Source organism: Chiloscyllium punctatum, chromosome 24 (genome assembly GCF_047496795.1).
Source record: "Chiloscyllium punctatum isolate Juve2018m chromosome 24, sChiPun1.3, whole genome shotgun sequence".
Lineage (NCBI taxonomy): Eukaryota > Metazoa > Chordata > Chondrichthyes > Orectolobiformes > Hemiscylliidae > Chiloscyllium > Chiloscyllium punctatum.
This window is the reverse complement of record NC_092762.1, coordinates 78,735,629-78,760,796: the sequence shown is the minus strand read 5'-3', so window position 1 is coordinate 78,760,796 and position 25,168 is coordinate 78,735,629. Positions and strand designations below refer to the sequence as shown.

Below are 25,168 nucleotides of genomic sequence, written 5' to 3'. Positions count from 1 at the left end.
CAATTCCCGCCTCAGGCGACTGTCTGTGTGGAGTTTTCACATTCTCCCCGTGTCTGTGTGGGTTTCCTCCGGGTGCTCCGGTTTCCTCCCACAGTCCAAAGACGTGCAGGTCAGGTGAATTGGCCATGGTAAATTGCCCGTAGTGTTAGGTAAGGGGTAGATGTAGATGTAGGGGTATGGGTGGGTTGTGCTTCGGCGGGGTGGTGTGGACTTGTTGGGCCGAAGGGCCTGTTTCCACACTGTAAGTAATCTAGGAAAGGTGATATTGCCAAAGGAATGAGAGGATTGCAAAAGTTGTAACCCTAATTTTTAAAAGAACACTAAACTTGGCAATTAGTGGGTGGTCAATTTAATGCAGACACTTTCAGAAAAAACATTAATAGCCATGGACAGGTATGGGCTAATAAAGAGGTGTTAAATCTGAATTATGTTTGGCCAAAATGATTTGATTTTTGAATAGCGTAACAGGATGAATGAATTACAGGCAGAGCAGTCGATGTTGGGGCAGAGCAGTCGATGTTGGGGCAGAGCAGTCAACGTTGGGGCAGAGCAGTCGATGTTGGGGTACAGCAGTCAACGTTGGGGCAGAGCAGTCGATGTTGGGGCAGAGCAGTCGATGTTGGGGTAGAGCAGTCGATGTTGGGGCAGAGCAGTCGATGTTGGGGTAGAGCAGTCAACGTTGGGGCAGAGCAGTCAACGTTGGGGCAGAGCAGTCAACGTTGGGGTAGAGCAGTCGACGTTGGGGTAGAGCAGTCGATGTTGGGGCAGAGCAGTCGATGTTGGGGTAGAGCAGTCGATGTTGGGGTAGAGCAGTCGATGTTGGGGTAGAGCAGTCGACGTTGGGGCAGAGCAGTCGATGTTGGGGCAGAGCAGTCGATGTTGGGGTAGAGCAGTCGACGTTGGGGTAGAGCAGTCGATGTTGGGGCAGAGCAGTCGATGTTGGAGTAGAGCAGTCGATGTTGGGGCAGAGCAGTCGATGTTGGGGCAGAGCAGTCGATGTTGGGGTAGAGCAGTCGATGTTGGGGTAGAGCAGTCGATGTTGGGGTAGAGCAGTCGACGTTGGGGTAGAGCAGTCGATGTTGGGGTAGAGCAGTCGACGTTGGGGCAGAGCAGTCGACGTTGGGGTAGAGCAGTCGATGTTGGGGCAGACCAGTCGATGTTGGGGCAGACCAGTCGATGTTGGGGTAGAGCAGTCAACGTTGGGGTAGAGCAGTCGATGTTGGGGCAGAGCAGTCGATGTTGGAGTAGAGCAGTCGATGTTGGGGCAGAGCAGTCGATGTTGGGGCAGAGCAGTCGATATTGGGGCAGAGCAGTCGATGTTGGGGTAGAGCAGTCGATGTTGGGGTAGAGCAGTCGATGTTGGGGTAGAGCAGTCGATGTTGGGGCAGAGCAGTCGATGTTGGGGCAGAGCAGTCGATGTTGGGGTAGAGCAGTCAACGTTGGGGCAGTGCCGTCGATGTTGGGGCAGAGCAGTCGATGTTGGGGTAGAGCAGTCGATGTTGGGGCAGAGCAGTCGATATTGGGGTAGAGCAGTCGACGTTGGGGCTTTTAAAAGGCGTTGAATGAAATGCCACATTTATATTCATTCATGAATTTAGCAAAACTGAAACCCATAGGATAAAAGGACCAACAACAATTTGGATACAATTGGCTAAGAGTCAGAAAACAGAGCGCTGTGTTGCATAACATCATTTTGGTTTGTACTGTTTGCTTTCTCACACCCAGAGAAATTGATTTAAATGAATGGAAGAAGCTTAAGGTATTCAGCTGGATAATGACAACTGTCCTCAATTGATGGATATTGATTGCGAATATACAGTACTTTGAGGAAAGGCCAAGAGAATGGAACAAATTGATCACATGCTCAAACGTATGGCTCTGGTACAATGGGCCAAATAGTTTTCATTGACGATAACAGAGCCATAAGCTGTACAATCGAGTGGCATCAACAAACCCTGCGTGGAGATCTACATACCCAAGTATTTTCCAGTGTCTTTCTAATAAGTACATCTTCTGCAAGTAAATGTCAATTAAAACACTTTGGATCACTCCATCAACAGCTTCAACCCTATTCAAGCACTATGGGAGAGACAAGAAGTCTGTTTATCTTCCTACTTCCACTTGAGTGTAAAATGTTGATTTATTAATCAATGGCATTTGGAGAGTTCAGTTCAAATGGAATTACTTTTTTCTCTGAATGTCCAATGGGAAAACTGTTTTGCAATTTTTTTCTATTTTTGCCAGCCATTCTACAGGACAGTATGTTCCTGAGCAGGGTTAGTGGAGGGGATGGCAGCATTGTGGGGATGAGGAATTGGTGAAAGTGGGTGAGGGATTGTTGTGAGTTGAAGTGAATTAACCTTAAAGGTGGCATATCTAAAATTGCTGTCAATCACCATCACTGAGTCAGGATGTGGTGCATGGGCCCTGACCCTCTATACTCTGCAAATCTACATCCAAAACCTCAACCTGAGCTACAAATCTTCTCAAAGCTCGCTAAAACCTACATCACTATTTTACCAGTCCCTGTAGTAAGAGTAATACATCAATATGATTTGACAAATTTAACAAGGCTAGGTTGGAGTACTCCAGTAAGAAAACCAACCGCTCAGATCAGGATTCTTCTTTTTCCTATGATGATATTCCATTCTCATCTGTTTCTTCTGTGAGTTTTTTTTAACAGGTAATTAGTATTCCAGACCAATCCATATGCATGTGTGGTGAAGGATTAAGTCAAAAATAGAAAATTGGGATTGCGATTGGGATTGGAATTTGGCAAGCAGGACAAGGAGCTAGGAATGCCTGGCCGAGAAGTCGCTGCAGAAGAATTTCACATGAAGGTAATCAGTCTTCAAAGAGAAATGAAACTCACAGGAACTGACGTATGTCAGTGTAGCTTGGGCCCTGAGGCTGGGTCTGAAAACCAAGGCAGCCACATTTGGATTATTTGTGGCACCCCTAGCTGTATTCTGGGCCTATCCTGTAACTGATCAGATGCCAGAGCTCCCATGATTACCCACCTCCAACAGCTTCTGGTAGGCTGGCATCCCTTAAGTCTCAGCAGTGCCACCATGAGCCGTGGCCATTGCTGGGATTGCAACCAGCTGGGACACAGCAATGAATGCCTCACTTGTAACTAAGTGAATGGGATCTGTGTAGTTAATATAGTTATTACCCACCAAGAAAGCTAATAAAAACCCACCAGTGTTCTGGGGAGATAGCAGCTATTAAGTTTTTTAGAATTAGAATTATTTTAGAATTCAGAATTAGGTTTAATTGTCACAGGTTTTCAAGTTTGGGATACAGGAGCAGAGTGAAAAGTTCCAAAGTCACCATTTCTAGTGCCATCTTAGGTACAAAGGCACCTGGTTACAAAATCATAGGTAAATCTTTTGTAAAGCACCATACTTAAGGAAGGGACTAGATTAAAGGAGCATTGATTATAGAACTAGCAGTGTTGCAAGGCTAAAATTTCAATTACTTGTCTGCACTGTCGGAGGGACCATTTAAGTTAGAACATCTGCTATAAGTAGAACATATCTAATCTAGGAGATAAATAGCGCAGATTATTTGACAAAACCTTTTCAAATTTTGGTTCAGGTATAAATGACTTAGAAGCTGAAAGAAAAGGAAAGGATTTAGAGTGACCTTTTCTTCAGTCTGATCTTCCTGGCATTAAACGGGGACAGTTTTCAGCATTTAACATTCTTCAACAGCATATTTTAGATCCAATTAAGACCACAGACATGGTGGGGATAGAAAGGGAAGAGAGGTTTGTCATAAGCTTAAGGGCATCTCACCTTTTGGATTTACCTGACCTTCCAGTTTAACCGAGTGGTTGACATTTTGCCTGCAAATCAGTTAATTCACTGCCTCATGACCCTCTAATCAACATACGAAACCCATAGCTGTATAGCAAAACACCACAATAAGGATAGTGTCAGAGACTCTTGAGCACCATTCATCTGGGTGGACGTCTGCTGTCAACTGGTGCCATTGAGATCCATGAGAGGGGCAAGGACATGAACAAATCTGACCTTGGCATTTGCAAAGATTTGAAAAACCCACCAAGAAAGCTCATAAAAACCCACCAGTCACCTGGGGAGATAGCAGCTAAATTCATGCAGCTGGCATCGTCCTGTTAGCAAATTGATGGGATCGAGGGATGCCTGCGACCGTAAAGTAAACCATCATTGACTCATTGAATTTATTAGGTTCAGTTTCCTCAATGACAAGGAAGCCAGATGTTCAAAGGAATCTGCAAAGACATTGAACGAGGTGACCAACCTGTTATTAAAGTGGAGGTTGACGAATTGTCTGATTGTGGCCATAAGTTCCATGGAATGCATCACACGGACCTGTCGACTTCCTGCATTTTCCTATTTCTGTTGCAAGAGTAATCTGCCCAGAGGCAGTTCCATGATTTTTGAGGGGGGGGGTCCCATTTTCATCTACTTTCAGGGGGTGATAGAAACATAGAACATTGGAACAGAAACAGGCCATTCAGCCTTGTGAGCTTGCTCCACCATTTAATTCACCCAACACAGCCCCCGTTCCCTCCTTCTTCCTGTATCCATTGATCCCTTTATAAATAACTCCTTTTTGAAAGCATTCAATGTTTTGACCTCAACCATTTTATATAGCTCAGAATTCTCTGAGGACTTAGGACTCTCTGGATGAAAAAGGTTCTCCGCACCTCAGTCCTAAATAGCCTACCCACCCTGAATTGGGACCTGTGGGTCAGAGTGAGGAGGCAGATACCAAGTCCATGTGAGGCAGAAGGGAACTGAAGATGCATTGTTGGCAACACAGTGGCTGAGTGGTTGGCACTGCTGCCTCACAGCGCCAGGGACCTGAGTTTGATTCCAGCCTCAACTGTCTGTGTGGAGTTTGCACATTCTCCCTGTGTCTCGTGGGTTTCCTCCGGGTGCTCTGGTTTCCTCCCACAGTCCAAAAATGCGCAGATTAGGTGAATTGTCTATGCTAAATTACCCATCATGTTCGGGGATGTGTAGGTTAGGGGCAAATACAGAATAGTAGGGGAAAGGGTCTGGTTGTGTTACTCATGGGAGGGCCAGTGTGGACTTGTTGGGCCTAATGGCCTGTTTCCACACTGTAGGGATTCTATGATTCCGGACCATATGCTTGTCACTTTGGCAACTGGCCCCTAGTTTATAGAAAAGAATAGCCTGGTATATAACTTTAAGTTGAATGTCAATGAGTAGAAAAATAAAAGTGGACACAGGCTGGAATTTAGTGATCATTCTGTGTGAAAATGTTTCTCTGTGGCTGAATGGCCAATGTTTAAACATACACGGAGAAACAGAATCAAACATCATTAAGGGGAAGGCTTTAGGCTACTGTAGGATAGATAATCCAATTGCCCTCCATGTCTGCATTATCTTGGCACTCACTGAGGGAGATAAAAAAAAACAACCAAATGAATATTGATTTCACTTTTGGGCTCTTTCTGTGCAAATAAGGAGCTGCTGTGTTTCTCTACATAATTTCAATTCATAGAGAGACATTTTGTTTATGCTTTATAACCAGAAAAAAGCTCCATATAAACACAAGTGTTTTATAAGTGTTTTCCTAGGGTGTTACTTAACATGAAAAAAATTGAAATGAATTGTGGGACTAAAGTGTTTGCAGGATATTTACAGTTGACAACATGTTACATAAAGGCCACCCCAACTGAAGGTATAGGAAGCCTGATTTTCTTTTTAAAAGGGCAGTCAGCAACCTTGGCTCATTTTCCACTCTGCTCTTTATTCAAGCTCCTTCAATAAACTCCCACAAGAGGAGTGTATATATATCTTGTTCTTAACAATGTCAGAAGACAAGAAACACAATAAATCACATGTTATTTATGAGGAGCACTCATTGTATAACACTAACAGACAGCTAGTCAGAATGCTGCTTAGGGTAAACAGAGGAAAACTTATCATCAGCGCACTGTGGGGTCGGGGATCATATTCCTCACCTGGGGCCTTACAACAGAGGTATTTAAACTATCATTATCATCTACACCCCATTGTGGGATTGGATTTCAAGCAGTCAGAGAAGAAGGCATAACGGGCAGTCTTTATTAAAGAGAAGACAGGATCAGCTATAGATAAATCTAACTCTATCAGCACCAGAGGATTTTGTTTTCATGATCCTTCTCTGCAGCTGGTGATTTTCTAATATGGCTTTCCCAGCTCCTCGGAATTGATAATGAGCTCAGTGCAGTTCAACATCCCTTGTGACATTCAGCAATGACAAGCTCACACAGTGTCTCATTGCTCGCCCCTTCCTTCTTTCAAGCCCTTGCCAAGTGGTTCTAGCACAACTACAGTCCTAGCCTTTACCTAATGATGTGGAAAATTCTCCAGTTATGAACTGTCCCCAAAAAGCAGGATTAATCCAACCCAGTTGATCACAGCCCCATCAGTCTGACTGTTAATTAGCAGGGCCGTTTTCGTCGACAGAGCTACCAAGCAGTACTAACTCAGCGGTAACTTTTTCGGTCACCCAATTTGGGTTCTGCCTAGGGCCTCAGAGCTCCAGGTCTCATTAAAGTGTTTGGTCCAAACATGGTCAAAAGGATTTGAACTTCAGAGGTGAGCTGACTCAACTGCTCTTGATGTCAAGGCTGCTTTTAACTTGGTGTGGCATCAAGGAACCCGAGCAAAATTGATATCAAGCAGAATCAGGGGCAAACCTCTTCAGAGGTTGGAGTCATACCTTGCACAAAGATGTTGTGGTTGGTCGGCACCAATCACCTCCACTTCAGGACATCACTGTAGGAGGATAGTGTCTCAGCAAATCACCTCCATCAACTTTACTCAATGATCTTCCCCTCTAACATATGGTCAGAGATGGGATATTTACAGATAACTGGACAGTGTTCAACCATTCCCAACAAGTCAAAAACTCAAGCAGCCCATGTCTGCATGCAGTGAGACTTGGACAATGTTCAGGCTTGGGCTGATAAGGAATGAGTAATACTCATGTCAGACAAGTGTCAGGCAATGACCACCTCCAACAATTGAGGATCTATTAACCATGATGGTCAATGGTATTAACAATGCTGAACCCCCAATGATATTGTCCTGGGTGGTTACCATTGAAAAGAAATCTAAACAGGCCAGCCATATAAATAACATGGCTGACAGAGCTGGTTAGCAGCTGGGAATCATTACACAGCGCTGACATCCCAGAGCCTGTCCACCACCTACGAAGCACCACCACATGTCAGCAGCACGACGGAATAATCTCCACTTGGCTGGATGAGTCCTACTCGAACAACATTCAAGAAACTTGCCATCATTTGGGAAAAAGCAGTCCACTTGATCAGCACCCTATCCCTTACCTTTAACATTCATTCCCTTTACCACTGATGCACAATGGCTGTAGTTCGCACCATTTACAAGATATACTCAACATTTCACCTTCCTCCAACAACAACTTTCAAATCCATAACGTCTGTCCCCTGGAAGGACAAAAAAAATGCAAATGCAATGGAAACATCGTTAGCCACAAGTTCCAGTTCAAGTCCTACGGCATCCTGATTTGGAAATATATTAGCGTTCCTTCACTGTGGCCTGGAGCAAAACCTAGAACTGCCACCAAACAGCTGTCCCTAAACCAGACTGACTGCAATGATTCAAGAAGGTGCTTCACTACCACCTGCTCAAGGGCGATTAGGGCTGGGCAATAAATGCTGGCCTTACCAGCGATCCTGACATCTCATAAATGGACAAAACAAGCACTCATCCACAGCAAAGGTCTTCTGTTAAAATTGCCCCAATTGATAACAGTTTCCTATTTGCTTTCCAACTTTCCAAAAAAACATGAAATTCCCCTCTTCACCTCTCTCTTTCACACCTTTGACCATAGGACAGCAGAGCAGAAGTAAGCCATTTAGCCCATCAGGTTTGATTTGTTCATTTTCCAGCATTCTGAATTCTGGAATTGCGTCCCTAAATCTCCTCACTTCTGTACCTCCCTTAGAAAAAGCTTTTGGTCATCTGGCCCAGTCGATGTTACTAGGTGTCAAATCCTTTTTGATAAAGTTCGTCTGAAGTCCTTTCAGATATTAAGCTATATAAAAATGTCATTCATCAATTGTTGCTTATCTTCTCAGTAATGATGGAAAGATATTTGGTGTTTTGTCGATGGAGCTGACTCACTTCAGAATTCCAACTCCGTGGGCGTTGGATACCTTCCTCTAAGGGAACATTCTTGATGCAAGGCTAGACAGTCAGTGTCAATTGGCTTAAGGAGTGACTGTCACCTGGCCCACGTCAGATGCTGTCCTTTCACAGTCTTCAGACTGATCATTTACATCAAGCAAGACTAGGATCTTTGGTTGATCCTAACCACTCCTGACTCCTGCACTCACTGATCTACACAATCCCTGGATTATGCTACTCTTGTTTTCTATTACTTAAAATTGTATCGCCGCTTATCATCTTCATAACAACCTCCAGCTCCACAACCCTCTGAAATCTCTACAGTCCTCCAATTCTGGTCCCTCGTGCATCTTGCACAGACAAAATGAGCTGAATGGCCTGTTTTTTTGCTGTACCCCTTCTGTCATTCCTGCTTATTATCGCTGTACGACTAGACACCTTCAGCAGCCTAGACTATAATGCTATACAAATACCAGCTGTTGTTATAGCACCACCTTCATGAACCAGCTCAGATCAGCTAACCCTCAACAGACTGAATTCAACATTGGATGTTCATAATCTGTAGCTCAGTTCCATCCTGAAACATGCATTTTCTTGCAAAACCATTTTTGTTGAAATTAGTAGAAAATTGGTAGAAAAGGGGCACATAGTTTGGCATTCAAACATGAAGCAGCTAATAAAAACTGAAGTGAAGTGAAATAGATTAGATTAGATTACTTTACTTACAGTGTGGAAACAGGCCCTTCGGCCCAACAAGTCCACACCGACCCTCCGAAGCGGACCCACCCAGACCCATTCCCCTACACCTAACACTACGGGCAATTTAGCATGGCCAATTCACCTAACCTGCACATTTTTGGATTGTGGGAGGAAACCGGAGCACCCGGAGGAAACCCACGCAGACACGGGAGAATGTGCAAACTCCACACAGTCAGTCGCCTGAGGCGGGAATTGAACCCGGGTCTCTGGCGCTGTGAGGCAGCAATGCTAACCACTGTGCCACCGTGCCACCCTACTGAATGATACTGAATGGATTGTTTCCCTCAATTTAGAGGGTGAAGTGATAATGTCATTGGGTTAGTAATCTAGAATCCCAGTCTATAGGGCAGCATGGTGGTTCAGTGGTTAGCTAGATTAGATTAGATTAGATTACTTACAGTGTGGAAACAGGCCCTTCGGCCCAACAAGTCCACACCGCCCTACCGAAGCGTAACCCACCCATACCCCTACATCTACATCTACCCCTTACCTAACACTACGGGCAATTTAGCATGGCCAATTCACCTGACCTGCACATCTTTGGACTGTGGGAGGAAACCGGAGCACCCGGAGGAAACCCACGCAGACACGGGGAGAATGTGCAAACTCCACACAGTCAGTCGCCTGAGGCGGGAATTGAACCCGGGTCTCTGGCGCTGTGAGGCAGCAGTGTTAACCACTGTGCCACTGTGCCACCGTGCTGCTGTTTCACAGCGCCTGGAGTTGATTCCACCCTCAGGTGACGTCTTGTGTGGAGTTTGCACATTCTCTCCACGTTTGTGTGGGTTTGCTCTGGTTTCCTCCGACAATTCAAAGGTGTGCAGGTTAGGCGGACTGACCATGGGAAATGCAGGGTTACAGAGATAGGGTGGGGAGGGGGATGTCTGGGTGGGATGCTCTTTGGAGGTTGGTATTGACGCGATGGGTTGAGTGGCCTACTTCCCCACAATAGGGAATGAATAGAAAACAAAAAATGTCAAAAATACAATGTCATTCTGGGCTTTATAAGTTAAACAAATTTAACTTTTCTGGAGGTTGGACAGAATATTTTTCTTTCTGAAGCTGAAGGTTAGAAAGTTGGCAGAACAGATTCAATGGACTGAATGGCTTACTTCTGCTCCTATGTCTTACGGTCTAAAATGTGAAAGAGAGAGGCAGAGAAATTCTGTCATTTCCTGGGTCCCTAGATTAAGAATCCAGTGATAATATGACTAGGCCATCACTTCCCCATTGTCTTCTTCTAATGAAACATTCATAGAAGCCATATAAGGTATAATTTTTCAAGTTTAACCTGAACTGAATGCTATTTCTTACTCATAGTGTTAGGCATTTTTTATGAATTTGTTACATCACATCACCAACTTCTGGCTGACTACCATTGTTGTTATCTTGTTTTAACACATTGCCAATTTTTATATGCATACTGTCTTTACATTGTGTTTTTATGCTTCTTTTTCTGATTTACTTACAGAGCAGTTCTTTTTGCCAATATGCAGATCCACATGCTCTTATAGGTTGAAGTTTGGAATCAGAAGGCGGGGCTACCCCAACTTGAGCTGCCGAGCCTCCAGATCTGGAGACTTCAGGAATTAAAAATTCATTTCCAAGAAACTGAGTTTGAAAGGAACATTATAGAAGGCCCTAAAACAGTCTCGTATATTTTCTGTAATTGTCTGATTTATTAATTGTAAATACAGAGGAACTTTGATTACACAGCGTTCAATTTACTGAACTTTGGATCATCCGAACAAGAGTACAAGGTCCCGATGCATGGCTAACTATGTTATCCGGCATTGATTATTGGGAATTCCATTAACCAAACAAAATTCTTCCCGACCATATCCTTCGAATAATCGAGGTTCCTTTTTACTTATAGATACTCTAATTGGCCTTGAAAATGATTACCCTCTGAAATGCCACTTAGTTAAGTATTCACCACACAAGTCATATGAAGGCAAGATTTTCCTTCTCTCCCCTGAAGAGCATTAATGAATTTGGTAAATTTGGTCAGCACTCATGAGACCAGCTTTTAAATCCAGATGTATTAATTTATTCTAAATTCCTTTCGGTATTGAGATTTGAACTTGAATATTCAAGCTTTAGTTTGGCCTTCCAAATTATTAGAGCAATATCATATTCGCAATGGTACCACTACCCCCTTGATTAAAAAGGACATATTGGACCAAATGGTGCATCAAGAGGTTATGCAGTCAAGTTAACATTGGTTCATGAAGTCCACACCATGGGAGTAGTTATCAGGTCAATAGGTCTACAGAGTGAGAATGAGCAACAGGTTAAGTCTACACAGTGTGATAAAACATTCCATCAAGAGCTTTGGTCCTGGGAGGCAACATTAGTTTGTGAAGTCAACATAGTGGGAATGAATGTTGGATTAAATGTTCCATGTAGTGGTAGAGAACAATATGCTGTGGACATTCACATTGGCAATCAATAGTTTAAGAGGTCTCCACAATGGAAGTCAACAGCAAATGGTATAGTGCAATGAGAATCAATGTTTGGATCAAAAGTATTTTCTATCTGAAAGGAACTTACTTACTGTTGCAAGTGATTCTATTCCTGTACCTGTGACTAAAAGGTAAAGTCACTGTAGTCCTACCAGTGCACAAGGCTGTTCTCCCATTATGGAAAGAGGGTAGTTTAACTGTAGGGTCACTACAGTTTTAGTTGCTTATAGAAGTCACAAGCTTGGTGTCCCTGAACTTCACAAGTTAACAGGTCCCTGGTTCAGTTTCTTATTGATACAAGCTGAAGCAGTGTTAAGGAAGTATAGCAGTCTGGAGTCTTATTAATTGGCCTGACAACATCTAGTGAGCCATTGTTGGAAATATGAAAGTACAGATGTACAATAAGCTGGATTCAGGCTTGGAGGTGATCTCTTACCCAGCCATGTAGCCCTCCAGCCTTCATTATAATGGTTTTAATATGGTCAATGGCCACTCAGGGAAGGAGTAGAACAGAGCACTGTATAACATTGGCTCATTGAGCATTTCCTAGCTTCTCAATCTTTACCACCAATTGAAACAAGAGCAGATCCAAATCACAAACTGTCCTGGACATATCTCATCATTTTTATAGAGTCATAGAATAGTACAGCACAGAAACAACAGACCCTTCAGTGGCTGGATCCAAATGCTGGAATTCCTGAGCTAGTACCCTGAGCACAAGGACTGTAATGGCTTGAAGTGAAGGCCAACCAATATATTCTCTGAGATGGTGGTGATAGGCAATAAATGGAGACATACCAGAATCATGTTGGTGTAACAGAATTCACAGAGACAAAGAAATAAAGGAACAGGAAATATTGCAGATTAGGGAAACGAAGAAAAAAATGATTTAAACAATCACACCAATTGCCCAGTGTTGAATGAATACATTAATAAGAGTGTATGTTTGTGTGTTGTGTTGTATCTCTGTGTATTATGTGCTGAGCATGCATCTGGTTCTCCTTACTCTCTCCAACTGAAGGTGTTGCATCTTTCCCAGTTTGGCATTCTTCATCGATATGGCTAAGATGCAAGTCTTGGAAAGATATCCAAACATTGAGGGAACCACAGCCCAGTCTAGTCCTGTCATAACCTCCACACCTCCACCATCTACTGCTACTTAAAAGCACCTTTTCCTTCCACTATGCCTTGCGAATAGGAGAATGAGGTCAATTCAAGCAGGTACTTCGGCTGACTCGATCCAGTCTTCTGTTAATGTGATGCTTTAATAATGTGCTGCAATGTGCCTTGAAGTTTATTTTGTGGATTGTTCATATTGAAATCTACAATTCAAATGTCTGCATTTTATTTTCATTGTCAGCAAGTAAGTGCTGGCCCTCATGAATGCAAGATTACCACCATAAAACTTTGATGTGATATTGTACTTCTGTTGTAACATTTCTGACAGGCCCTGACTCATCACTTTAATTATCAAGCTTCTGTATATGTTGTGACAATACCTAAATTTCTAGCTGATCGCTGGTGCTGCAACTAACGGCATAAATGACAACATTGGAAACCTAAATGTAACTGTCGAAGATTTGATTAGCCACATAGACAGAGGCACAGACATAAAAATTGCCTTTAGGCAATCTAAGATGAAGTCTGGAACTTCACTGAATGAATGGTAAGTGCTTCAATTAAGGAATATTTACATTCAGTTACACCTCATGGTATCACTGCTCCATATTATAGCTGTGTGCCAGGTATTCTGGTGTGGTTTCCTCCACTTCTCCCCACCCCTGCGCCCCCAACACATTTTTGCTATGAACCCCTGTGTGTGGTTCAGGCTGTGGGTGCTAAGGGTGTGGGTTATTACTTCACATTTCCCTTTCAGTCTCTCAGGATTAAAGATCGCTTTCCTGGATGTTCCTCTGAGCCAATCCAGCAGAAAAGTCATCTGTATTTAACGTCTCCTGATCATTGTGTCACAAAAATGAGGGAGAAAGAGAGTGTGGAATAAAAAGCAGTGGAGAAAGTGTTTCAGAAGATATTTATAACCTCAGTTAATTTGAAAGCAAGACATTGGTTACATTTGGAGTACTGCGTATAATTCTGCTCACCCTGCTATAGGAAGGATAAACTGGGAAGGGTGCAAAAATGATTTGCAAGGATGCTACAGAGACTGGAAAATCTACATTAAAAGGAGAGGTAGGATAGGCTGGGACTTTTACTCTCTGGAGTGCGGCGACTGAGGGTTAACTTTCTAGAGGTTTATAAAATTGCGAGGGGCATAGATAAAGTGAATAATCAAAGTCTTTTCTCCAGCATAGGGTAATCCAAAACTAGAGGGCAGATGTTTAAGGTGAGAGAGAAAAGATTTAAAAGGGACCTGAGCGGCAACTTTTTCACACAGAGGGTGGTGCAAATATTGATCGAGCTGTCAGGGGAAGTAGTAGTGGAGGATACATTAACAACAGTTAAAAGATAATTGGACAGGAACATGGATTAGAAAGGTTTAGAGCAATACGGGCCAAATGCAGGCAAATGGGACTAGTTTCGTTTAGGAGACCTGGTTGGCATGGACAAGTTGTATGGCTCTATGATGCTTTTGGCTTTCGTCAACTTAGTCAATAAAGTTAAGAAAGAATTTTGTCTATTGAGTGGAATTAAAACTGATGAGTTTTGATGAATGCAGAGTAAACTGTCTTGGCAGCCGTATCCCCCATTCTCATTATTCCACGCTGCCTTCTCTGGTTTCACCCTGATTTTACTCCTCTTCCTCTTCATACTCCACTCCCCTCCAGCATCTCCTTCCCTTCTCAGTTCCCCTTCTCCTCAATTCTTCCCTTCCCTCAAAGCCGACACCCACAATCCTGCTCCCCCATTTCTCCATGCAGTTCCACCCCCCCCTCCCCACTTTAACCTTCCACTCTCGTAATCCCCACAACACACTGTCTCTCTCTCACTTTCACTTCCCTCTCCCTCCTTTACCTGAACCTCTCTCACCATCCTCACCTTTTATTCCCAGAAATCGGTGATTCTGTCCCCTGTGCCAGCCCCACATCCACTCACATCTCCTCAGTTCTCCACCCTCACCCCTGGTCTCTCCTCGGTCTTTGTAACTGAAGGATTAGATTGACTGAAGCATTTGTCTCTCTTGATTCTTATCTCTGCCAGATCAGGGAAGAAAAGCTTTGAAAACACAGGATGAGTCTGAAAATACTCTGGCACATTTGGCAAGCAAGCTAAAAATATTGAATCATCAGAGAGCTTTTATGTAACAAATTCCAAGATAACATTGCCAACAGGTTCCTTTTGCGATGGAATTGGTTTGGACCTCGCTGAATGAGTGCTCTAAACATTCGTGGATTACTAATAAGGGCAGAGGAGATAATCAATAGTAATTATTACCAGCGTATCTAGAAAATCGAATGAATACATGGATTCACACTGTTTAATTGTTTTATTTGATCAACCTTTCAGCCTGCAGGCAAAAGAGACTCTTATCTTTTTATTTATTTTGGGTTCTCAAGCTGAGTTTTGCTATAAATTTATAACAGTGTGCCTCCTTGCCTTCTATAAGATTGAAGGAACAGCCAGTCATATTTACCATAGCCTGACTCACTCTACACAAACAGGGACTCAAAAATGCCTCGCAAATGGAAGCATCTCTTTCTGATTAAGGCTTTGAACCTCCATTTTGTTTTCTGCCTTTCCATCGCTCCTTATCTCTCATGATGTGGTGTAGTTCTGCAGATCCTGATTGTTCTCCTCTGTATCCTGCACAAACAGCCATGACTCAATGTATGTGCCTGAATATTTTGGAAAGGGGTCTTCAGTTTAAGGGGTTGAGGGGGATGCATTGGAACCTGGAACCCAAACCATGCACTGACCCAACATCCACTCGGTTGGATGTTCCAATAGGGATAACAGGCATTGTTTGACAACATGATGGCTCAGCGGTTAGCACTGCTGCCTCACTGTGCCAGGGATCTGGGTTCAATTCCAGCTTCTAGTGATTGTCTGAGTGGAGTTTGCACGTTCTCTCCACGTCTGTATGGGTTTCCTCTGGGTGCTCTGGTTTCCTCCCACAGTCCAAAGATGTGCAGGTTAGGTGAATTGGCAATGCTAAATTGCCTGTAGTGTTCAGGGATGTGTAGGTTAGATGCATTAGTGATGGGAAATGTAGAGTAATAGGGTAAAGGAACAGTCTGGGTGGGTTACTTGTTGGATGGTCGGTATTGACCTGTTGGACAAATGGCCTTTTTCCACACTATGATCTATGAACCCACCTTCTCGGACATTAGCCCACCCCACCTTCCCATAAATAGCCCAATGGACCGCCAACACTTAATCCATACTTGCATAACAAGGACGTTGCCTTGAATGATATGATAGTTGATGGCTAATGCTTATGGGCCATAAAGAGGGAAGAAGTCAGTGCAATCACAGGGTGAGAAACAGAAAAAGGGGTTGGGAAACATACAATCAAAAACTTATTTCAAATCATCCACTGATTCCTTTTTGAATACAACGATAGGTTATGAATAATGAAGGCCATTCAGCCCATCATTCTCAATGTTTCATTAAAGTCCTTCTGTCATAGCTTCTTATGCCTCCTGAATGATTTAATATTTCTGTCTCTGCTGCTCTACCTGGGGACTGTTCAGACCCTGACTTGTTTGTTTGCAGATGTCCTGCCTGACCTCAGTGATTTGTCTATTTGACCAGTTTACACCTCTGTCCTGTGGCCAAGACTTTGAAACAACTGCTATGTTAACCTCCTTGTGCGGTTGATCATTGCGGTGTACTCACATATATAAAAATACTCATTTCCGGGTCGAAACTCAAAGCCCAGAGAAAACGGCGTGAAGAGTTGGAACTTCTCGGAGAACTTCAGTGGGCCGTTTGGTGTGCGCGGCCTATTGCACTCCCAACGCTTGAAGCCATTGTTCTTGTGGTCACAGCTCCTGTAGCCATCAAAATTCACCATGTACAGAATGTAGCTCTCTGTCTTCTCCTCTGGCACGGAGGCATCATAGTGGGGGCAGTAGATATCAAGGTAATCATTGATGCAGACATCGACTGTATAGTCCCCTCTGTGAAACCTAAAATTCAGAAAGACAATTCAGCAACCAGAATGAACTGAATGAAAAAAAACTGCACAACTATTAAAGCAAAACCATGAAGATATTGAGTTTTTTTGCCCCCTCAATGGATCTGAGTCTCTACCAAATGGTTCCATGGGTTATATCATCGCCTCTTGGTCAAATTGTTATGGGTTTGATTTGCATTTCAAAGCTTTGAGCCCAAAATGTAGCATGACTTATACCTTCCAGTGTAGTACTAAGGGAGTGCTGCACTGTCCAAATTGTGGTGTACTTCAGATGCAATGCAATAATGCTCGATCTGCCCTCTCAGGTGAATCCTATCGGTCTTACGGCCTATTTTTACAAAACAACAGTAGAGCTGTCCTGGGACAATTTTTTATCAAGCAACCGGCTCCATTAAAATGCATTCTCACAATATCCATCTGTGAGATTTTGCTGCGAGCAAAATGACTTCCAAGTGATATGCTTCAAAATGTGCTGAATTGAACAAGTAATTCAGAGATTCTGGCTTATTTTCTGGGGATATGTGTACAAATCCCATCAGAGATGGTGAAACTTAAATTTAGTAAAAACATGGAATTCAAAAGTGAAAAAATTATTATGAAGACACAGCAAGTCAATAGAAAAAATATCATTTTTATGAGGGGAATTAAATACAAAAGTTGGGAGTTTATGCTTTAGTCATATGGGGCATTGGAGAGACTTAATAGGTAGGGCTGTACACAGTATTGCCCTCTCTACTTAAATAAGGGTGTAAATGCATTGGAGAGAGTTTAGGGAAGGTTTACAGCTTGTCTTGAGGAAAGTCTAGACAGGCTAGGCTTGTATCTGCTGGAGCGAGAAGAGTAAGAGGCAAGTTTATTGAAAAATATAAGATCCTGACGTTCTTGACAGGGTAGATGATGTTTTCTTTGGTGAGATAACCTTTGATGAATTAGGAGCCACTGTTCTTAAGGGTTCACCTATTCAAAACAGAGATTTGGCTGTTCTTTTTCTCTCAGAAGGTCATGTGCCTTTGAAAATCTCTTTTTGAAAAGGTGGTGAAAGCAGAGTCATAGAGCCATAGAGTCATAGAGATGTACAGCATGGAAACAGACCCTTCGGTCCAACCCGTCCAGGCCGACCAGATATCCCAACCCAATCTAGTCCCACCTGCCAGCACCCAGCCTATATCCCTCCAAACCTTTCCTATTCATATACTCATCCAAATGCCTCTTAAATGTTTCAATTGTACCAGCCTCCACCACACCCTCTGGCAGCTCATTCCATACACGTACCCCTTGAATATTTTACGGTAGAGGGAGATAGAGTCTTGTTAAGCAAGGGGTTGAAAGTTTAATAGGAGTAGATTGAGAATACAATCAGTTCAGTCACGGTCTTAGTGAATTTCAGAACAGGCTGGATGGGCTGAATGGCCTACACATGGAGTATGCTTCATGTGTTTGTTTTGACACAGATTTAAGTGTGGTCTTCAAAAAGTAACTGGATAGATATTTGAAGGAGAAAAAAGGTGCAGGTTTCCGGAAAAGAAATTTAAATAAAAAGATTATTCTTCAAAAGAGCCACCTTAGGCTGAAATGCCCCATCTGTATTGCATCATTCTGTGATCTTACTAAATGAGGGATACGAGGCCAATGCTGACTTGCTCCAGCAGTGAATTAATTACATAGGCTAATTCAACCTCATCTTCACAGATAGGTAGACCTGACCAGGTAAAAACATTTATTACGCATGCAGCATCTGAATCGAGTAAGTTATCCCTTGCGCTGTTAAAGGGAAAAGACTTAAATAAAATTCCCCAGGCATCCTCTTTTAAGCACTTGCTCAACAAAGATTTTACAGCTTTCCTGTTGGGACAATAGGTGGTTGAATCATTGAAAACAAGTGCAGAAGGAGGCCATTCAGCCCTTTGAGCCTGTGCCAACAGTCAATATGATCACGGCTGATCATGCAATTTTAAAATCCCATTCCCGCTAAAGATAGAAGCAATTGCATTAAATGAAAGAAAGGCCAGAGGGGGAGTGTGAGTATAGTCAGGCAAGGTTATGCACACATTATTACATCAGGCACAGACTCTGGGAGTACATATGGCTTAGTATCTATTGAGTTTGAAGAGGTGGGTCAAGTTTATGTATCTATGCTAGCTCCTGGCAGAGAAACTAGATTCCCACACAGTGCAGGTGTGATTCTCCAGCCTTGTTTCCAGTTGCTGCAAACACCTCCCAATTACAAATTCAAGGCCGAGAGGTCACATAGAGGCTATTTTTGTATAAGTCAATTAGCGGGCACCAGATGTGAAGCATAATATCGGAAGCAAATTGATTGAAGACGGAATAAATGACGTGACAAGAGTCTCCCAGTGTAGCCCAAAGACCAGGTGGAAATAGTGGGTGGGCACTGGAGTGCCAGCTGTGGGATACGGGCACATTTTGTATCAAGCTCAATTAATTTCTTCCGATGGGATGGCCCAGTACACGTGCAGTCATTTGGGATTTCAGGTACAGAGTTTTAATATATCACATTAAAGCTTTCACCAAATCAAAGCACTTGCAAGCTGCTAATGTTAAGAGGCAGCTGTCTTTATTACACTGTTTGGCAAAACCTTTTCTCATTTGTTTCCAAACACATGGCCAGAGGGCATAAACTATTCACAAATGCATCATGCATTACCTGAATGACATTAACACTCTGACTTCTTTTCGCCTGCAATCAGTTTTGCAAAATTTTCCTTACAGCAAAATAAAAGAAAGGTTTGCTAGTGTTCCGGTGAATTGAGGTGTTAAATGGTGATTAAATATCCCACGTGCCAACCCTAGCTCATTTGGGAGAACTCTGCTCTCCACCTCCAAAAAGCTGTGAATTCAGGGCACCACTCCAGAGGTTTGACCCCATAATCTCGCCTAACACTTCAGCATAGTGCCGAGGGAATGCTGCCTTTGGCAGAGATGCTGCCATCCAGATGCAATGTTAAATTAAGATGCTAACTTATCATAGAATCATAGAAGTACACAGCACGGAACAGGCCCTTCGGCCCAACTTGTCCATGCCAACGAGGTTTCGTAAATTGAACTCGTCCATCTATCCCTCTAAAACTTTTTAAAATCTATGTACCTATCCAATCTCGTGGCTGTGTGTAAAACATCCACTGTACTATTCTGAAGAGGAACTGGAAAGGTATGCTGGGGTGCCCCTTTAATATTTATTCCACAAACCGAAATTGAGCTGTTTGGGAGCTCTCACAATATGCAAATTGGCTCCTGTTGTTTCCTCCATCACAACAATGATGTCATCTTCGCCAGTCAGATGGTGACGAAAAAATGTTGGGATCCAAGGCAGACAAGCAGGAAGCTGGAAGAACACAGCAGGTCAGGTAGTATCAGGAGCTGGAGAGTTCCTGACGAACTGTTGCATCCAAAACGTTGACTTCTCCATCTCCTGGCGCTGCCTGACTTGCTGTGTTCTTCCAGCCTCTTGCTCGTCTAAAGTCAGATGGTGACATGTGGTGGAAATGAACAATCCTAATTGAACATCATCCTCCAATCAAGGAACAGCTGACGACCATGCCAACAGTGACTGCAGTTCATTGGCTTCAAAATTCTTTGGGTCATGCAAGACACAATATAAACAAACCCAAGACTTCCTTTCCTTTTTTTTAAACCAATACAAATGTGTTTGAGCTTCTTGCACCTGAGGTCAAAAGTTTTTTGGGTTACTTTATCCAAGCCAGGCGTTCAGAGAGAGCTGTCAGCACTCAATTGAAATCACAGGCTCAAACAAAGCAAATCCAGGACAATAACAAATTGCTTTCATTGTGTGGATCAGCCACTTAAATGTGTTTCAATTTTCCATTATCTTTGTTTGCTTTTTAGGCTCCACACTTATGTTCAAATAATATATGTCCTTTGTAAAACAAAAGAAAATTAGGCCAAGCTAGGCCTGTATCATCTCCCCACTACACCTTCTCAAGGGCAACTAGGGATGGGTAATAAGTGCTGGCCCAGCCAGTGACTCCATGTTCCGCAAGAGAATAAAAATGTTTAGAAGAGTTGGAAGTGAAGTAATTGGAACACAATTGACCAGGTGGATGTTGAAAGGGCATTGCCTCTTGTTGGAGAATCTAGAAACAGAGATTAAAGTTTAAAAATAAGGGGTCACCCATTTACGACAGATATGAAAAACATTTTTTCTCTGAAATTTGAGAGTCTTTGGAATTCCCTTCCTCAAAAGGCAGTGGATGGAGAGTCTTTAAGGCAGACATAGATAGATTTTTGAATGACCAAGGGGCTGAAAGGTTATCAGGATATGCAGGAATGTAGAGGTGAGGTTAAAATCAGATCAGCCATGATCTTATTGAATGGTGGGACAGGCTTGAAGGGCTGAGTGGCATACCCTTGTTCCATCAGTTCTGAGGAAGGGTCACTGCACCTGAAACGTTAACTCTGATTTCTCTGCACAGATGCTGCCAGAACTGTTAAGCCTCTCCAGCAATTTCTGTCTCTGTTTCTAATGTCCAGCATCTGCAGTTCTTTCAGTTCTTGTTTGTTGTTCATATAGTGCAGTCTGAACGGGCCATTCAACACACTGACCCTGTGCTAACCCAAAACCACACTTGTTCCCTGCCATTTGGCCCACAGAACTTGCCTGTCCCCCTTAAGCACCAGCAGCGGTGGGGGTAGGCTTTTGGATTGGTAAAAGTTGCCCACTTAAGGGCCTCAATGGCAGTGATGTGGGAAAGCCATCTACAAACCTTCCTGCTAAGGACGTGACTGGGGTAGGGGTGGAAAGGTGACAGGGTTCCCATTCACAACCCACACTGTCCCCACACCCACCGGCACAAAACCTTCTGTGGGATGGTAGAAGATATTTGCCCATTGTCAAATAACCCACTGACGCTCACTGCATTGTCCATTTGGATGGGCTGCTGCAGGAGTTCCCAGAAGAAAGCTAAAACAGTTAAAGCAAAAACCCAGCCACACTTGGAAATGAATATCCTGTTGTCATGGGGTTCAATTTTGAAGATGGTTTGAGAACAAGTGGGAGCAGTACGTCTCATTCGTCAGTTTCACAGGCTTTTCCAAAGCCTTTTCAGGAGGGCAAGGGAGGAAAAGGATGGGGAGTTCAAAAAAAACACTAACTTGTCTGCATCAGATCTATCATTGTGAAGCAATGCCAACATTGTGGTTGACTGGGAACAAGTGTTACATTACTGAACAAACAAAGACACAAACCACTGAGAGCAGTGGTTACATGGTCATTTGCAAAATGCATTACAGCAAACCACAAGGAAAACACAGGGTTGAGGTATTCGCACTTAAATGTCTGGCCATCTGCAAATGGCTGTGCAAAACTATCCATTTGACAGCTCACTTCTGCACCCTCTAAATTGCCAGTGAATGTGCTTAAACTAAATGCGTAAAGTCCACTAAAATTACAACATAGGAACAAGCCATTTAGCCCAAATGGAGAGTGCATCACTGGTGTTTCTGCTCCACTCAAGCCTCATTCCATTCAGAATCATCAAACCTTATCAGTGTAACACTCTGTAAGTTTAATCACTCATGAACTTGTCTAGTTTCCTTCTAAACGCATCTATTCCTTTTGGCTCAACCATCCCCTGCAAGTTCCACATTCTAACCACTCTCTACATATGTTTCTCCTGAAGTGAAGTCACTAGTGACTATGGGAACTGTTCTTAAATTCAAAGGCTGCCCCTTTGAGCTCCATCTGTACCTCTGACTGTCCCAACATTGGGGGCAATTTGGTGACCACCACTCACCTCTCTGCTCTTCCCCAACCTGGCAGGCAAGTTACCCCGGTTTTGTAGTCAGGAAGCTAGCCATCTTTCTCACTCACTGAGGCGGCAATCTGACACCCTTACATGGCTGCTAATTGTCCACTTAATTGGTGATGTGGTGAGAAAGGTGAACCATGGATCTTCTAACCTGGAACTCAACTAGTGAGATGGCTAATACAGGGGCCTTTCTCAACAGGGCCAACTCACCCTCAGGTCTGTTCTGCCATGTAGTGAGATCATTTCTGATCTGCATTGCAACTATATTCACCCGACTTACTTCCTCGGATGACTGTAGGGGAAATTTTGGCATTGACTGACTCCAGTGTAGTCTTGCTCTGTCAGTCCCGTCAAATAAAGGACAGACAATCCCCCCAGTCTTGCTTGTGCTGTGTAGGTGAAGGGATCTCAGTCTGACTGCACCACCAGGAACAATCCCACCTTCCAGATGGAGCCTCAGCACTGATGGTTGCCTCCCACTGCAGGCCGAGCCAGTCAGGAAAGGGGACTGTGAACTAAAAGATGACCAGATGGGTAAGCCTTTCGGGTTTTCATTTTCGGGATGCCTTTGTGGAACTGAGCCCTGCTCTGAACTCCATCTTTGGGCCTCCCTTTCCACAGACTATGCTACTATCCTGATTGTGACGCTAGGCCTCCTTCAACTGAGATCCCCTCTACACCTCCACTCCCTTGTTACCAAACTGCCAGGCATCGGCCTTATGGCTTCCTGCCACAGAACTCTTGCTGTCTTTTAGGCCATCCCTTGAGACCAGGATGACTGTCCGCCACTCTGAGGTTGTGGGTCCTGTGGTGACCAATCAGTTCAGTGCTGGAACCACACACCCTGCCTGAGGCAGGTGGTATTTGAAGAGATAGATGAGTGGGTTGGTCTTTCCTCGACTTCCAACTGGCCTACATTTGGGCCTCTCCGAGATGCTCGAGATGATTGGCACCTTGGCAGTTGCATCTTGTCCATCTTGTTGAGCTAGAGATTCGGACCAGTCAGTGGGAATGGTAACTTTGGGGATCTCCTTGAAGTGTTCCCTATGCCCTTCTGGTAACCACGTGCCACAATGAAGCTCAGAGTAGCCGAAGCATGGTGCTCACACATACCTTACTCACCCCTCTCTCTTTAAAATCCAGGCCACACAAATGCCAAATAGAAGAATGCATCAACATGTAGTCAGGGGTGGCCAGGAAGCTCCATCTCTGTTGATTATATGTTGGGAGACTCCCTTGCCTCCTGTGTTCATCCCTACAGTCCCTCCCTCAACTTGATCATAGAAGGATCAGACTCAGATGACAACCTCTTTACATGCAACCTGTCTCAATGCTCAGAGCATGTGAGCTTCAGTGCAGGAGAACAGACATCCTCCTACCTTGCCTGCCAGAACCAATGACTGTTCTCCCAGTCACAGAGTCACCCTGCCACAGATGCTGGCTTTCTGTACAATCCAGCCAGCCTCATTCCTCCAATCTACCCTCATAGCCAGCAAGGTTATTTCCTTCCAATGCTGAATTTCATTTTGCAATCATTGATAGTTTTTACTCCTGCCAGCCTCATGGGTTTTGAGTTCCAGATTAACACCCCTGCTTGTGTAAAAACTCTTTACAATCACACCTGAATCTCTTGCCCAAAATCTTAAATCTATGCCCCCCCCCCCCCCCACCCCACGCCCAGACTAAAGTGGGTGTTGGTTGCCCAAGTGGGTCATAAGAGACAGTCCCTCTAGCTGTATGGCTACGTCCTGTGCTATTCCAACGTATGGATCGTTCTGCCATAACGCACGTTTTTCAACATGAATTCACTATAATGCGTTGATGAATGGGGACGCTGTTTCTACAGTCGAGAGTGTGGTGCTGAAAAAGCATAGCAGGTCAAGCAGCATCCGAGAAGCAAGAGAATCAAGGTTTCGGGCATAAGGAGCCTTCAGGAATTCTGAAGCATTGATTCTCCTCGGATGCTGCCTGTCCGGCTACGCTTTTCCAGCACCACACTCTCGACTCTGGTCTCCAGCATCTGCAGCTCTCACTTTCTCCTAGCTGTTTCTAAAGTGCAAACTCTTAAAACATGTGTTGGCTATAGCGCGATTGCATCGCCAACACTTGAGGTGTAATTTCTATTGCATGATTCTTGTTTAGCCCAGGGATGCACAGGAACGTGACTATCGCTTTATAGACAAAGTGACTGTATCACACATGGTGATCAACATTGGCACGCCAACTGTGGCATTGACTTCTGTAAGCCCCTGCCATGCACAGTCCTTGGAGGCCCAAACAGCCGTCATGAGCTCTGAGAGAGCAATGGCCAACATAACCAAGTGGTGACAGCTGTACAGCAGTGCATCAGCTCTCACGGTTCTCAGCGAGGCGGTTACAATAACGTTCAAGCCTCAGAATTGGGTCACAAAGGGAAAACAGGTGAGGAAGCAGTGCCCTTGACCTCATCTGCCAACAGCCTCATCATTGTTTCGTCTATCTCATATAAATCTGAAGACTTCTATCAAACCTCACTTCAATTTCTTTGCTCCAAGGAGAACAGCCCCAGTCTCTTTAACTTGACCTTGGGTTATATCTAAAATCTCACATCACTAGAGCCATTCTGGCATTCTCTCAAGTTGCACAGATTGTTCCCAAAGTGAGGTGATGAGAACTGGATGTGAGACTCTAGTTGTGATCTATCTACTGCCTCATTAAAGGCCTGATGTGGAGATGCTGGTGTTGAACTGGGGTGGAGAAAGTTAAAACCACACAACACCAGGTTATAGTCCAACAAATTTATTTGGAAGCACTAGCTTTCGGAGCACTGCTCCTTCGTCAACTACCTGCCAGGAAGCTAGTTGATGAATGAGCGGCCCTCCGAAAGCTCATACTTCCACATAA

General features: G+C 43.8%; 1 protein-coding gene across 2 annotated transcripts in view; it reads right to left on the bottom strand.

Moving 5' to 3' along the window:
- Positions 1-25,168, bottom strand: part of LOC140494726 (ephrin-A5-like) — a 374,348-nt gene that overhangs the window by 39,330 nt on the left and 309,850 nt on the right. For both annotated transcript variants that reach the window (XM_072594265.1, XM_072594266.1), the window contains one exon: positions 16,199-16,491. In XM_072594265.1, coding sequence (XP_072450366.1) covers positions 16,199-16,491 — 293 coding nt within the window. The remainder of the gene's footprint in view (positions 1-16,198; positions 16,492-25,168) is intronic.